General features: G+C 40.7%; 1 protein-coding gene across 5 annotated transcripts in view; it reads left to right on the forward strand.

The window, feature by feature from the left end:
* RAPGEF6 (Rap guanine nucleotide exchange factor 6) overlaps window positions 1-15,923 on the forward strand; it is a 137,572-nt gene that overhangs the window by 40,969 nt on the left and 80,680 nt on the right. For 4 of the 5 annotated variants that reach the window (XM_076350463.1, XM_076350466.1, XM_076350464.1 and 1 more), the window contains exons 6-7: window positions 1,779-1,848; window positions 7,583-7,726. In XM_076350463.1, coding sequence (XP_076206578.1) covers window positions 1,779-1,848; window positions 7,583-7,726 — 214 coding nt within the window. The remainder of the gene's footprint in view (window positions 1-1,778; window positions 1,849-7,582; window positions 7,727-15,923) is intronic. The other variant, XM_076350465.1, reaches the window with a different exon arrangement.

Here is a 15,923-nt window from a genome sequence, read left to right on the forward strand (position 1 = left end):
GTTGCTTCCTGTAGATGTGTGAAAATGCCAGTTTTCCCTGTGAAACTTGTGCTTCTCTGGCCTGCTATAGCATGGGGTGAGAAAATTTCAGTTGTCATTTATGACTCCGTGGCAATCATGTAACTTGAAGATTTTTTTTGTTTGTTTTGTTTTCTTTTTTCTTTCAGTAGACCACTAGCAGAATCAAAACTTGACAGTTTAAACTCTCGTGCTCCTGTTAATTGTAATACTTTATCCTAACTGGATTACACTGGTAACTTCTTTGTTAGAATACTCTGAAGCTTCAGTTGAATAACTTCACAGTTCAGTTGCTTAAGTTCCTTTCCTGAAAATGCACGTATCCTACAAAAGTTTTTGTATGCTCCCCTAATACGTAGTTTATAAGCACGGGTCTTTTAAAGGTTTTCTACAAAGTGGTTGTGTTTCAGTGGATATTTGCTGTAGAGATGACCGTGTATGTAACTCAAATGTTTTGTGTGGCTGAAGTTTCAGATGTACTTCCCAAATGTAACCTTAGTGAAAACAGATGGAGCTGACCCACTTTTTTAGGAGTTGTCTCCTCACTTGTCTTGGCCTCCTTTTAATTCACACATTAATCTCTGCTTTGAGTTAACTGATTCTTCAGTTATTTCACCTGCTGGTACGTGTTAAAACATGATTGCTGTTGACAGTCCAAGTTTGTAACTTAGCAGCTACAACTACTGAACTGCTAATCCAGCCACGATGCTGTTAATCAAGTAGTTTTTTTTCTAATTTGATGTCTGTCAGGGATCGCTTTCACTTGAGCTCGGTTGAGTGGGGTAGGTCGAGCATAACTCAGGCTAACAGGTCTGTAGCAAAGACAAACTTACTTAATATGTGAAGCCAGATATTTTCAATTCCAGGTGCTGCTACAGTCACAAATTAAGTGATTTAAGAGGTTATTGGTCTGTAACACAGCCCCCCCCCCCCCCCCCCCCCAGCAGTGTCTAGCTCAGTTCTTTTTTGCTGGTAGTTCCAGCACCCTCAGATCTGCTTGCAGGGTACCTTCTCCAGACTTGATTCCCCTAAAGTCACCTCTGTTGTCAGATGTCCTGAAGGTAGTCGCCTTTTAGAGTTGATCAGCTGAAGTGCATCAGATTGCTTTTAGCCCCTTTCCTTAGTCGCTGTATTACACTGCCCATCACATTTTGTTGCATTTGTGTGTGTTCATATTTCTTAAACAGAACCCGTCATGATGATATGCTCCTTGTGATGGTACAAGAAGCAGCGTAAAGACAGAGGTCACAAGTTAAGGCTCAGTTCTAGAGAAGAGGTTCTCTGTCCTCCCATTTGCTGGGAGGATGAAGCGACAATGTGGGGTTGAGGGAACTGTCATTAAAAACGCTGTGTGCAAAGAAGTAGTTCCGAGTTTTTGGAATTTATGTGTATTTGTTTTTACAAAGCCTGTTTAATGCTTAATTAACTTTTACTAATGTTTTCTTGTCAACACTGGAATGCATTGTGAGTGGTTTTGAGTATCTGCGAGTAATAATGATTTTACAAAAGAACGTTATTTATATTTAGGCTTTACATAGCAGGCTATGATGAGACGTGCTGAGTAAATTAAAAAAATTATGATAATGGTACTGTCTGGTTAGAATTTTTCACACAATAGTTTTCATCAGTTTTTCTTTGTCCTTTTTTGTTTTTAAGGATATTGTAACATGCACTATTGCCAATTATTTTATTACTGAAAAGGTAAAATAGGCTGTTCATCTCACTTTCTTTTTTGTTTGCTTTTTTCCATCCCACTCTAGTTTTGGCAAGCAGTCTGGAGGAAAACGAGGATGCGAATGTATCATATTGGAGCCTTCAGAAATGATTGTGGTAAGACAGATTTTTCAAATGTATTTAAATCTATTGCTGGTTTCAGCAAATTCTTTCTGTTTTATAGCAGAAATCTTATTGTAAAGTGTTTTATAAAATTGCAGTGAAATTGCCTTGATTTCAGTTATACCTATGGCTGCTATTGTTACAGCAATAGCTATGTAAATTTAATCTAGATGGGTAGATGATGATTAGGTCATTCCTTCTAAAATTATGCTTACTTGAGTTTCAAAAGCCTACCAGTTACAACTGAGTTGAGCATTCCTGAGTCAGGCAACGATAGACTGCTATCTTGAATATTTTATTTACATCCCCACCCCCCATTTCACTGCTTTTTACTGGCCGTGCCAGCCGTGCTGGGTCTGGCCTCTTAATCCCAGCCTTTACCGTTCCACATAGTGTGAAGGCTTTTAGGTAAGAGGAGAAGGAACATAAGAGTGCTTAGCCAAGCTTGAAGGATAAGGTTTTTGGCTTAGTTGTCATCGACCTTTTCCACATCCAGCTTTCCTTCTGCTTCTTCAGAACACTTACTACTATTGCCGAGTTCATGTGTACTTACAGATTGTAACTCAGTCCTTCCCAGGTTGATGCACACGTGCTGTCAGCAGCTGGAATACTAGGATTGCTTTTTCGTAGTGCAGACCAACGTTGTACCCTAGTAGTGTACCCTAGTAGACTCGGGAAGATGTCTTTCAACTTTGATCTTACAAGATGCTGCTAATGGAGCTGGAACAAAAATGTTTGTTGTTCTGAGAAGCCACGTGTCTGTTAAGCAGGATTAGATCTCCAAACTGCGATTGATTTAGCTTCCTTATATCTAGATACGGTAAAACTAAAATTTGATGATGTCTCTTACTCATTGAGTATCTGAATATTCAGCTTCTATGAGAAATTTGGTTCTCACAGTACACTAACAGCCATGGACGTCAGAGATGTCCGGTACCGAGTACTCTTGCTGTGCTTTGTGCCGTTCTTTCTGTGCAGCGTCAGTCTGATTCTGCTCATGGGCTTTGATAGCATCAGTAATACGCTCTTTGCTGCAGCAGATGTTTTAAGCTACAGTCTGCTGTGTCATGAAGTAAGCACAGGTGAGAGTGCAAGAAGCCTGTCTCAGTCCTCTGGAGTGAAATAGTTCATTCAAGTATTCCTGATTATCCAGTCTCTTCTCAAAGCTGGAGTTTTGGGGGAGAGATCTGTGCCTTGAGGGATGCCTCAGGACTGCTTGGGTGACGATATGTGCAGCCATGTCACGTGAATCCCCCAGGCGTTCTGGTTTGCCACTGCTGCTTTGCATTTTTGCCTGTTAACTGCTGCTGCCGAGGATTTGGTGTGCTGAGTACACCTATGTCCACTGCCTGGGGTGAGCTGAGCCTTGCACCTCAGTGCTCCTGGCATCTTGTAGCACAGGATGACAAACACTCACCCAATCATATATAGACCTTTTGTATCTCTGTAATCCTTCAAGTTGATGTAACAGAGAGAAGAATTTGGTCTGTTTGGACCAATTTTACTAACAAACCAGTTACACAACTCTTAGCTTCTATAACTGATGCTGCAGACATTACCAGACCTGGTGTGCTGCTTCCTACAAAAACCTAATCAGTGATGCAGCCGCCGTTTGCAGCGGGAGCAGTCTGAAGCACGCATGGGAAGTGTGCGACTTTCCTTACAGGGCTGGCTGATGACTCACTCACTGCAAGTGCACCTGCAAGTTTAGGTGAAATAGATTCTGCGGGCAAAATATGTGATAAAATGAAATTCTTAGGCAATACCAACATCCTTGTTGGGCCTCATCACCTTTGTTGTAAAAAAAAAAAAAAAACCCAAAAACAAAAAAACAAAACCCCCAAAACCCAAGATGATGCAAAAAAGAGTAGCTTCTGTGTAGTGTGTGCTACCGGAGAGAAAATGACCTTATTAAAACATTTTATGAAGAAACTAGAGAGTTTTGTGAGTGTCTAGCTTGAGTAGCTAAAACTGTGATGAGGTGGTTTTTTTTCAGAGGAGCACACTGTCACAGTCCTTGGAGAAGCCAGTGTTGGCCGTGTCAGCAACATCAAATGCTGCCGGTTGTTCCTGCAGACAAATGCACAACCTGGACAACTGTCCTCTGTATTTTAAACCTCTTGAACTTTCTGTAATTGTAGTTAAATCCTATTGATAATATAGAGATACCTGAAAGTACCTTAAATCTTTTTCTGGAACTTCACTATACTTTTCTGTAGGAAAATCAGAGAACTAAAAGTGCAGAGTTATTTCTTCATTATTTCTATGTTCATGTTTTACAGGTAAATGTAGCTAAAGGTAGAACTGTCAGTTTTCTAGGTAGAACTTCAAATGGGGTGAGAGAAAAGCATCAGTGTGGTGGCATGCACCTTGCTAATGATCTGCACTGACACAAGGTGTACTTGAGTTTCATTTCCCTGATTAATTCTTATTAATTTATCCTAATTCTGTTGTTTTCTCTCTGTTTAATTTGCAACATACTAATGAGGTTTAATACATAATGAATATTTATCTTCAAGCAAAAGAATTAGCTACTTTAATGTAGTTAAAGAACACCATCGTTCTCTGCTGCTGACAGATTTTTTTTTTTTTTTTTTTTTTTGTCTTCCTCTTTCTTTTTAGAATGTAAATCAGTTTTGTAGTGGGGATCCTCTGGGAACTGACCCATTTTTAAAGGCCATAAAATATGGTCAACTTAAGTTAATGAGGATAACAGATAGTGTGTGAATGGGCATTGTAGCTCATATTTTTGGAGGCTGAGCAATCTATTGAATTAATAATAGGTCCATTTATCACTTAAGAAAATGGCCCAGAATTGCAGCGTATCTCCATGTACTGAAGTCTCCTTTGTGTTCCTTGGTGCTTTCATTTTCTTCTTCAGGTCTAAGCGTAAGATTTCAGAAGAGCAGCATGATATTTGGAGGTGGAAAATACTTCATTGCTGGCACGGACTGCGGAGTGAAATGGGGGAGAGTCCTATGATCCTCCTCGATTTTTTTACGTGGCAGCAAGTGCTGTGGGTGAAGCTGGCCGTATGGAAGCGTTCTGCTGCTGCTAGTATTCAAGGTTAATAAAAACAACACCCTTGATTAGAAACTAGCCAGTTAACACGCTATTCCGGACTTCTTGTAACATATTGAGAATTAAATAATACGAAGAAGTCTGCGGGGCAGCAGTCTCCATCTGACCTGGTAGCCTTGTGGCATGTTGATCAGCCTGGCCCCCCCCCCCCCGCCGCCGCGACGGCACAGGGAAGCGGTCCTCCCTCTGCTCCCACACCAGGGCCTGGCTCGCAGCATCCACAGAGATGCTGAATTCCTCCGTAGGAGTGTTCATCCCGCTCGGGGGGTGGTGAGGAGGTTGAATATGCTCTCTGCCAACAGAAATCTTTAGTTTTAACCAGGTGAAAGCACGGCTGAGCGATGGGTGGTGTGAGGGATCCCTGGCCTGCCTGTCCTGTTAATGTGCGGCATATCAAAACCCATTTGTATGTGTTCTTGTAAATCGTAAGCATAAACAATCTGATGGTCAGCTGGACTCAAAATTCTGATTGTGCTGGTGGTACTAAACTGGAAGCTATGTGGTGTGGGGGTCTTTCCTGGGTTTCTGATTTTTGTTTTGTTTTTGTCAGCAGTACTGGCATTATCCGAAGGAAGCAGGTGGTCTCAGTTTCTGAGTTTCCACTAGCAGTTGGTGGTTTTGCCTTTGTGCTAACGAATGATATATTCATGCTCACTCCTTAGTTTTCAGTTAGAATTATGGAAGAAAAATAATTCCATCTTACAGCGAGTGTTTGTTTTAATTTAGTCTTAAAAATACCTATTCAGTTTGGGACTTCTTAATAATAAGGGTCATCAGTATTGGAAGAGTCATTGTCTGGCCACTTCAGGGAGCCCTTGGCATCCAGGTTAGTCTGTTATATTGGAGAAGCTCAGCACTTGTTTTAGTTTCTATGATCCTATGAGATTGAACGCAGGGAAAAAAGGAAACAATGCATTTATTGAAGGATCTCATGTACTGTAGCACACGTGCAAAAATTAAAAATGAAATCAACACAATTTTGGTTATTTAATAGAGTAACTCTGTCCGAAACTAGACTTCCTTACTTCTGGAAGCCTTCTGTTTAATTTGAGAGCAACGTTATTGCTAACTAGAAATGCATATTTTATGCTAGATGAAGAAGGCCGCCTATATCCAGTGTCTTACTACTTTTTTTGATGATACTAAATGGCCTGTTTAAAAGTTTTTTTTGTTGTGGTTTTTTTTTTTTGTCTGCCTTCATGTCTTGTATTTTTTTTACATTGTTATACCATCGTGCTTACAGCAGTGCTGCTACTAGGTATCTTTGTTCATTGTCCTGTGCCTTTGCAGACAGGTAGTAAAATTCTAGTGAAAAGTGTGATTGTCCCTTGCTAGGGTAACTCTGCTCTTCTGCTTTCTTTTTTGATAACGCTGTGGTGTGAGGTTCACTCTTCTTTTTTAACTATTGTATCTTTAACCTATGTTGTCAATGTATATTTTTCTGTATGGAATTAAAAACAACCCACAAGACAAGCCCAGCTGCTTGCACCTTCCTCTGACCTCAGATAGACTTAGCTGTTGGGGAAAAAGCGATGTAGAAAGTAGATGTGATCTTGCTTTTGTGATGGTTTAGATATTTTGGTTACTTCCTTGTTCCTGTCTGTTAAGTCTTTCTGGTTTTCATTCCTTTATAACTTTTGAATTGTAATTTTGAGGTCATTTCCCTAAGTATGTGAAGTGAGGGCTGCATACAACCACATAGAGGTTCTTCTCCTGTTCCAGTACTAAAGTCTTACATTTAGGATTTTCAAGTGAAATTTGGGGGGGGGGGGGGGGGGGAATAAATCATTGAGGACAGTAGAAACTCCTGTACAGTAAATGTATTGCAGAGGAGCTTCTTGCCTGGCTGGAGCCTATTTGCATGCATGTCTGTTGTGCTTCCTGCTAGGAGGTATTTTTCCAAAACATCAAAAGGAAATGGGAAAGGATGGGACTGCTTTTTATAGAAAAAAGGAATTGTAACTAGTGAGATAAAGAGGTTTCATGCTGGCTTTTACTAACAAGATAAATTTACCTTATTTTAAATGTTTAGTCACAAATAATATGTAGCATCAAGATATGAATCACGTTCCAGTTATTTCTTCATAATCTGCTGGAAGTGATCAGAAGTCAGTATGACATAGGTGAAGTGGCTATTTATAAAAAGTTGGAATATTTAAAGTTGTTTAGCTGTGACTGGTACTAGAAATAAGTTATGTTTTTAAAAATTACACCAATAAAAATAGGATATAATTCGGTGCCTTTACCAGATTGTAAATACTCAAAGAAATGGTAACTTCTGTGTTGAAGATACACTTGAAATGAGCAGTGTCTGTAACTCGTGTTGTATGGTACGTGTGGGTGCAAAAGGGTTTCTGCTGGTGAGTGACACTGTTTAGAGGATACGTGTGCCTTTTTTTTTTTTTAAAAAAAAAAAAAACAGAACTGTTTCCTGGAAGGAAACTGTGGCCTCCGGCTCATTGTAATAACGTAGTTTTGAGACATGCAGCAGTAGTTCTCCGAAACGTCCGCAGTCGTTTTCTCAAGAAAGGTTTAACTGCACTGAGCTTATGTTTGTTCCTTCCTCATGAACTTCATACGGCTCCATCGGCTTTCGGTGGTATGGAAGAACTGGATGTTTAACCAGGAGCCTGAACATGTGTTTCAGGTGGAGAACTCCAAAGACAATGAGGAAAACATCTTGCAAAGAGAAGTCCCGCTCAGGCAGTCCCGTCGGAGGTTTCGGAAGATCAACCAGAGGGGCGAGCGTCAGACCATCACTGACAATGTGGATTCCAGCAGTTACTTGTCGGTGAGTCTGCTCTCCGTCAGCGGGTCTCTTTGGCATCGTGCCGTCTGTGCGGCGGCTGGCATTTTGTTTTATTGAGAAAAGCTGGTGAGAGGAAATAATCTGTGTTTGTCATTTTTGAGAACTCTTTTTTTCTTGTTGGGGAGCAGTAGAGTGCTTTGGATTTGAACACGATAGGTGGAAGTGAAGATTCAGGCACTAGTTAGAAAAGAGGTTTTTTGGTTTAGGGGTTTTCAGTTGAGCACTATAAATAAATCTTAATGTGTTTGCTGGATGGAGAAATGGTCATTCTTGGTTTTTGTTGGTTTTACCTGGAGTTCTTTTGGCAAGATGTAGGAATTGGTGGTTTTCTTTTTTTTCCTTAATAAATTTGAACTTTGGTTTGGAATCGAGTCAATCACGAACGCAGTTCAATGCAGTTCAATACAGTATTAACACTATCGTTGTACTTGGTCATGTTTACTTGCTTAAAAATAGCACAGTGGTAATTCAAGCATCAAAAAGAGTAACGGCACCTCATTTGCTAGTCTTACATAACATCCCAGACTATATAATCTGCGCTGTGTGAAGGCACGTACAGGTGTGGTTTCAAGGCCACAATGCTTTTATGAAGGTCTCTCTTTACCATTATTTTTCACATACAAACCTCCTGCTTGGTAGCAGGATATACATGTGATCTAGACAAATTATTTCATTGAAAAGAATTGTTCTGGATACTTTGATTTGCTTTGAAAATCAAAGGTTAAGAAAAAGTACTAACGTTGAAGTACACAAACCTTGAGTAGCCTTCACACACAGAAAAGAAAAAAACCAAATTCAATTTCTCCCCTTTTTTTTTTCCCCATCTTCCTTTTCATCTCCCCAGAGGGTACAAAGCCTCTCTTAGTTGATACGCTTCAAAATATCTGATGCGTGCAGTTAGATAAAAACTTAAAAGATTTCCTCTGTTTCAGAATAAACTGCTGGATTTTTAGCGTGTTGGTAGCTGTTGGATCGCAGGTGGTGATTTTAGACTCTCCACAGCATTAGCATGTCTGTGAGTTGAGCTTACTTTGGCATTTGTCTTGTAAGCAGAAAAGCTCTCGTTGCTGTGACAGGAAGAGAATATGCTTCTTGAAGTTTAACGTCCTCTGCCATCTCATTTCAAGAACTGTCACATGTCTTGGATTTTATCATTAGTAAGTCATCTGAATTAGTTATTGACGAAATGAGATGTTGTATCCTCATGCTCTGGGCAGTCATGCATAAGGCTTTATTAGGAATTAAATTCCAATCTGTGTATGACAAAATCTGTCTCTTTCTCTTTGGCGTTTGTGACAATGAGTAAGCACACAGAGAATAATTTTCAGGCTTCAGTGATAAGAGGAAGAGAATCCCAGGAACAGCCGACGCTGATGCTAGCTGTGCTGGAGGGGTGCGTGAGAAGGGACTCGGCATCTTTGGTCTAAGAAAGAACAAGTTATACGGCTTCTTGAATGATTTTGGAGATTGTCAGTTATTGATGCAAGGAGTCTGTGGTACACTCGCAGGTTTGTGATTAGTCGACAAATGATGTCCTCATTAGGATTTTTCTTCATGTTGATTTATTTCTTTATGTTACCAACTGCACGGAGCGCATGCGTGTCTCTGCACATACAGTTTCTTGTTGCAAACCTGGTGGCTTCCTCAGATTTATGGATATATGTATTTTGATCAGCATTTGATGGGAAACGGTATAAACTTCATAAATCGACAGCACATTCCTAAAACTGCTTTTATGTCAGTTAATTAGGAATATATAAAAAGAGTCCTGTTAACACTGCTAGGTGTTTTCCTGGATGAGTGAGTGCTAAGTAGCAAGGAGTAAACAACTACCTCTGACAGAAAAATCTGCAAGCTGTTGGGTTTTCAGCAGTCTGAATTGAAATACCAATCCTTGCTTTGTAGGCTGTAAGCTCCTAATTGGGAAGTGTCATACTTGCAGTACTTGGTGTAGCAAAAAGTAATTTGTAACTCAACAGATGACTAAAAAATCAAAATGCGATAACCAGCTGCCTGTTTAACAAGTAAATGAAAATTGGGTGCCTGTGTTTTTCCATATTCCATTATAATTTGGTAAAATAATGAATTTTTCTGAGGTATGGTTTGTTCCGTGCTCAGGTTTAACTCTTACCTATATGAGTCTGCTCATAGATGACCGTTGGTTCCCAGTGGTCTTGAAAAACAGGCTTTATAATGTAACCCTTCTTGTCAGCCCATGTGAGAATGGGCAGGGTAAGGAGGAGGGGTTTTGAATGAAACTTTTATTTGACAAGAACTTCCAGTAACGTTTTCTGCCAAAGCAGGAAAACTGTTTACAAACTTGCTGGCAGATTTCCTCTCTGGCATAATGCTAACGGATAAATGCAGTGTTGTATTTCACTCTCCAGCCTGTTGCTAAATGCTCTTTGACAGATGCTGAATGTAGCCTGATGGACCTTTTGTGAGCCCTGCTTGCTCAGGGAGGGCTCGGTGCTTTCCAGCCACTCTGCAAGGACTTCAGTCAGGCTCCGCTGGTATGATGTTAGAGAGCTCAACGTGATGCTGTTTAAGTTTTTAAATGCCTAATCTCTCAGACACAGGTAGCTTTCTGCTTTCTAAAGAAAACTTAGATCCTATAGGTATTGAAATTCGGTGTTGCTTTATCCCAGCTCAGAATTTTTCCTTTCACGATTAAATACAAGATTTATTGTGTTTGCTTTTAAGGGGAATTATCTATGCAATCTTCATTAACTCCTTAAAATGTAAATCTCTGCGCATTAAATATACTATGATTAGTATTTTTGATTAAGGTTAATCTTTGTTTTTATAAAACATTATCCATTAGGTTGTGACATGAGCTTGCATCTACTTCTCACATGGAGCTCCCTGCTTGTTATTGCTGGAACTCATTCTGTAGAAAACCCTGTGATTGGCCATGAAATAAAGATTTGTGTGTGGACACTTTAAACAATATTTTAAATGATTGTTACCTTCTTTGAAGCTCTTCCTTTCTCTTATGCCTCTTACTTAAGTAAAAGAGCCCTAGTACTTAATTTCACCGTATATCTTCAGGATAGTTGACATTCAGATTATTGTGGGTATCTTCAATTTTATTTATTTATGTATTTGCCCCCCTTGAATGAACTGATGTTAAAAGTGGATCATCTGGTTGGTTTCTTTGGTGAAGGAGTTACCGTTTAGACTCCTTTACTACATTTTTGTGGTTCATAGAGCAATATTGTTTCACAAGAGCACTGGTCTCCTGCAGAATAAGTATTTAAAGCTGGGTTGTTTGGTGTTTTTTTTTCTTCCTTCTTCCAGTAAAATACAGCGAACATATGCTGACAGCGTTCTTTCTTCTGACTCAAACTGAACAGGTTTATACCTTCAAAGTGCATAATGACATGAATTTGTTCTCACAATACATAGGCAAGAAAGTATGTTAGACTCACTCTCGTTAGGTAGGTGAACAGGCTGAGGTCTGGCTTCCACTTGCAGGGGTGCCCAGCAGCCGTGTCAGGGTTCTGCATGCACTGGGTTTTTCCCTTCTACAGCATAGCTAGCTAGCAAGATCCTGAAGACAAACGCATATTTGGCGAAACACTTCAGATGTTTCTTTTCAGGACGCACAATAGCACTGCTGCCCACGAAGTGACGGAGGAGGTGGCTCTGTCGTGGTGGGTCACATGCAAGGCAAAGGCCACGGTGGCAGCCCAGGCGTGTATGGCTGGCTGTCTACTTGGGGCGGGTCTGAGCATCCCCGTGATTACATGGGATCTCTTTATCCCTGGGCATTTCTGGCCTCTGTTGCCTTTTTCATTTTTGTCACGTAATAACTCTGCATCTTGCATGTCATCCCCGGAGTGACATCCTGACTAGGGGGGGAAAAGTGAGGCTGGAGTTATATGGGGAAAGCTCTTGCTTAAACTTAATGGATTAGAAAGAAATGTGCCATTGGTATTAATTATGCCTGCTCTTGCTTCAAATCTTGTTTGTTAGTATGATTGCATATCTTTCTGGAGATGCGCACTCCCTGCATATTACTGTCTGCAGTGTAGATAAGAATCCAGACAGGAACCAGGGCCATGCAGCAGGGCATTATCACAACTGAGATAAATACTTAGTAATTTCTAGTTCTTAGTCTAGTTCTCAGCCCAATAAGTAATGCAACTGTATTTTTTTTTTTTTTAATTACAGAAGAAAAAAGTAGTTGTGGTAATCTTTGTTCAACTATGTCCCAAACTTTTGTGACCATACAGCAGGTGCTTACAAAACTAGACTAAACGGATGTAGGAAAAAATGTTTAATGGTGGTTCTGGTGCTTTATAAAAGTTAAATTGCTGTTTTGATCTTGGATCAAGCAATTAGAAAATAAATGGCTCAAGTATTTATCTTCACAATTAAAAAATAAACCCTTAGATAGTAAGTTTTGCACTTATTTCTTGCAGTGGTCAAAACCAAACAGGGTTTAACAATTTGACACAAATTTCTACATGACCATCAAACCTGTAAGCTCCAATCTTTTTTTGTTTGAATAAGATTTTTTACTAATTTATTACCTACATACATTTTTCGCAGTTCTCTTCTCTGTGATTCTTTTGAAATGAAGAATATTTATATTTCTAAAAGTAGTGCATGTACGTTGTAATGCATATTTCCATGGCGTTGTGACAACATTCTGAATTTTTTCAATTGTTAGTTCATTGTAGAACAGAATAAAAAATCAGTACCAAACTTTTAGTAATAATCCCCTTTCTCAGAGATGCAAATTTACTTTTTTTTTTAACTCTTGTAAGAAGATGATGTGGTTTAAAAGATTTATTATAATACTAAGTTTTATGGACAGTATCTTAATACTTGCATCATGTGAAAATTTTCCTGGAGCCTTGTAGAAGCATTTATCTTCAGAGAAGTCTGTCACTGAAGACTGCTTGAGTGGCAAGTTTCTTGTTCTTTGATCATTACTTAATGTAATCCTGTCAGAGGCTGGAGTTAGTGTAGGGTATCTCGCAATTTAGGAAGTTAAGTCACATTTCAATATACCGGATCAAACCCGTTTAGGTTCTTTACCATCACTAATGCTTTTCCTTTTAAATGCTATAAAACACTACGGGTCTTTTATAATCTATTTTTAACTACCAGGTAAATTTGCTGAAACGGTACCTTTTATTGATCTAAAAGAACTAAGACCGGCTTACAGCATGCCTCCAGCTGCCTTTTGTTAAACTTGGATGCAGCATCGGCTGACATCTGTTTATTTGGAGTATCGGTTAATTTTAATGAGGCTGTGGCTGATCTGTGAGCGGCTAAAATCACTTGTTCTTGAGCTGGAGGATGATTCTCTTTGCAGCTCATTGCTTTTTAATGTGTTCATGTCCGCGCTTCCTCTTTTTGACACTTTTAAAAAATGCTTGACAGAATTTTAGCTTTATTAACTAACGAATCAGAAGAAAATTTGGGTCTTGCTGAAATCTGTGAGTCTTGCTGTGTACTCAGTGGGTACGGAAATTAATGTCACTCATAGCTTTCTGGAGGTGTCGTGCGATGCAAAGAGATAATGCAAGTTCCTTCTTCCTGACACTGTTTTTACAACATAAGGGTTTTCTCTGTTCTAATCTCCATCTTCAATTTTGCGTGGCCTAGGTCGGATCCCAGCTCGCAGGTCGTATGTGCTCAAGAGCAGCAGCACGTGCAGGAACCTCCATTAGCCGGGCTACCTGGGCAGGACAGGACCTCTGTAAAAGCCCACGTGTGCAGTCACTTGTTTGCAGCTCTGTTGAACTCCTGCCATTTTAAGTGGGTTTTTTTCTTGCTTCTGTGATCAAAAAGAAGCTGCGTCTGCAGCGCGTTCGCTTCCTGAGCAGACGACTTCAGGTTTGTTGTGGCCTGCACCTAAATGGAGCTGGCCGCGGTGCGCCGGCGCTCGGGCGGGCGCATAGGTGCAGCTGCAGCACCCGGTACTGACAGGCGGAGGAGAGAGGGGAATGCACGTGGCTGGAGCCCCCGGCTTTCTGGAAACGAAAATTACAGTCAAACTGCCAGACTGGTCTTTGGGGGTGGGGGAAGAGGCTGTGAATGACGTAGCAGTTAAGCAGCTCTGTTAACTAATGATGTCAGAGGTGTCGGCTTCACCAGTGGAGCTGGGAACAACCTCCGGCAGGGTCCCGCTGGCGTCCAGCATGGGAACTCGTGCTCGGCACCCGGAGCTCGCCCTGGTCTGCCGAGACAGCTGCCCTGGGGCACTTCCCTTTGCTTTTGTAAGCAAGGGGAAAATTGCCAAACGCACGTTCACTCATATTGTATTTTACATACTGATTTTTGTCTGCTTGTTTTGTCAGCAATGTTACTGTGAAGGTCACCTTGAAAGTCTGTCACTGGTTGTGATGGTCATTAACAAAACACCAATCCTCAAAGTGTGCTGTGCGTTTAAAAAATCTTCCCAGGAATGTCCATAGACCACTGGTGCTTCCCAAACCAATTAATGAGCGTCTGCAGTTTCCAAAGAGTAGCGACTTGGATAGGCTGCACAGAAGATAAGAAAATACTTACTGAAAATATTGCCCTTTGGCAAAAATCTGTGTTTTTCAGATTAAAATTTTATTTTTTAAAAATAACAACATATGCAACACGTAAACCCCAATTTATCCATAATGAAAGTGGTTGTAGTTATTCAAAGCTTATGTTCAGGAGTTTCCCTGAAGATTTTACAGACTTGACAAGCAGATTACATATAAACTGTGAATTACAGAAATCACCTCAACTCAGAGGTGACATGTGCAGCTGTTTAACAGCATTTAAGAGTGATGCACAAATGAAACTACATCAAACTGAAACTAGGGAGGATTTATTTTAAGCGAGCACCTGTATTTACTCAATTCTGGCTGCTGGCAGTAGCGTACAGCCCTTCTCGTTGCCTGTGGGAGAGCCTGCGGTGGTGGGCAATGGCACCACGTTGGGATGCAGCATTGATCTCCTGCAGGACGGACAGACATCTTCGTGCTCTGCCAGCTTTGGTCCTGGAACAAGATACCAAGTTGCTGTTAGGGGGAGCTACGCTGTGAGGTTGCTAACAGGGCTGACTTACCCATCTTTCTTCAGGGCTTTCACCTTTTATACAGCTGAAGAAGCAGCTAATTTCTGTTACGTGGACACATACATATTCTGCCAACTGCTTTAAAGAAGTTTTCTCTCCCCTTCTTTTGGTGGTTTGTTTTTTTTTTTTTTTCCCCTCTCCCTACCAGTGCCTACATCATAATTTTCTGCTCTTCTATTCTTCTCTTGCCTCGAAGACTTTTTTTTTTAAACCTTTCTCTGTCTCGAGTAAGATGAACACTTAATTGTACAGCTGCTCCCTCCCTAGGTGTTGGTGAAAGCTGGGGTGATGATTGGCCCCATGACCCCTGCAGCAGGTTTGTGTTACCCTGCCCTTGCTCAGCTGAGCAGCAGACAGCAGAACTGCACTTTCTCTGTGTGATAATTCAAGAAGAACTTGTGGATATTTTTACGCTTACTTCCTACTTGCAGTCCAGACACATCAGTGTTTTTACAACTGAGCACTTTCACCAGGAAGCCTGGAACCGTTTGGAAACAGATCCTGAGCACAGTCTGTCCTTTGCAGGGAAACCTCCCCGCTCCGTTAACTAGGATTCAACTGGAGAGTTGCTCAGACCTTGACCTAAGCTGGTGCTGGCACTGCTGTGAGAGGGATGTACTGTTGTGCCTGTTGTTCCATGGCAGCTTGTGGCAGAAGAACCTTTCAAAAATTCTAGGTATTTTGCAAATTAACATGCACAAGAAGTAAAAATTCAGATCATTATTAATGTGCTCTCCACACAATAATCAGTTACCTGTTTCTTCCTCCTCCTTTCACCGTGTAGACAAATTTACACCATGGTAGAAATTAACTCAGTTCTTTGGGAAATGCTGGAGAAAATATTTTACGTAGCGTGTTCAGAGAGTTAATCTCTGTTTTGATGGACCCTAAGGGGTTGGGTGGCAGTTCTGAAGTCATTAATTCTTTATAAGCAGCCTCTTACGCAAACCAGATTGAGAATGATGTGTAAGGGTTGTGCCCACTGCTCATAATTGTATCGTGTCACTCAGGTCGTTAATGGTAAAAAGCAGTGCTCTGCACCTGAGAGGCATTTCAGTCTTGTTGGGGACTTAAAAACCTTTTGTGTATGAGTTGCCGTTCTTTGTC

The sequence above is a fragment of the Aptenodytes patagonicus genome, chromosome 12 (genome assembly GCF_965638725.1).
Source record: "Aptenodytes patagonicus chromosome 12, bAptPat1.pri.cur, whole genome shotgun sequence".
NCBI classification, from domain to species: domain Eukaryota; kingdom Metazoa; phylum Chordata; class Aves; order Sphenisciformes; family Spheniscidae; genus Aptenodytes; species Aptenodytes patagonicus.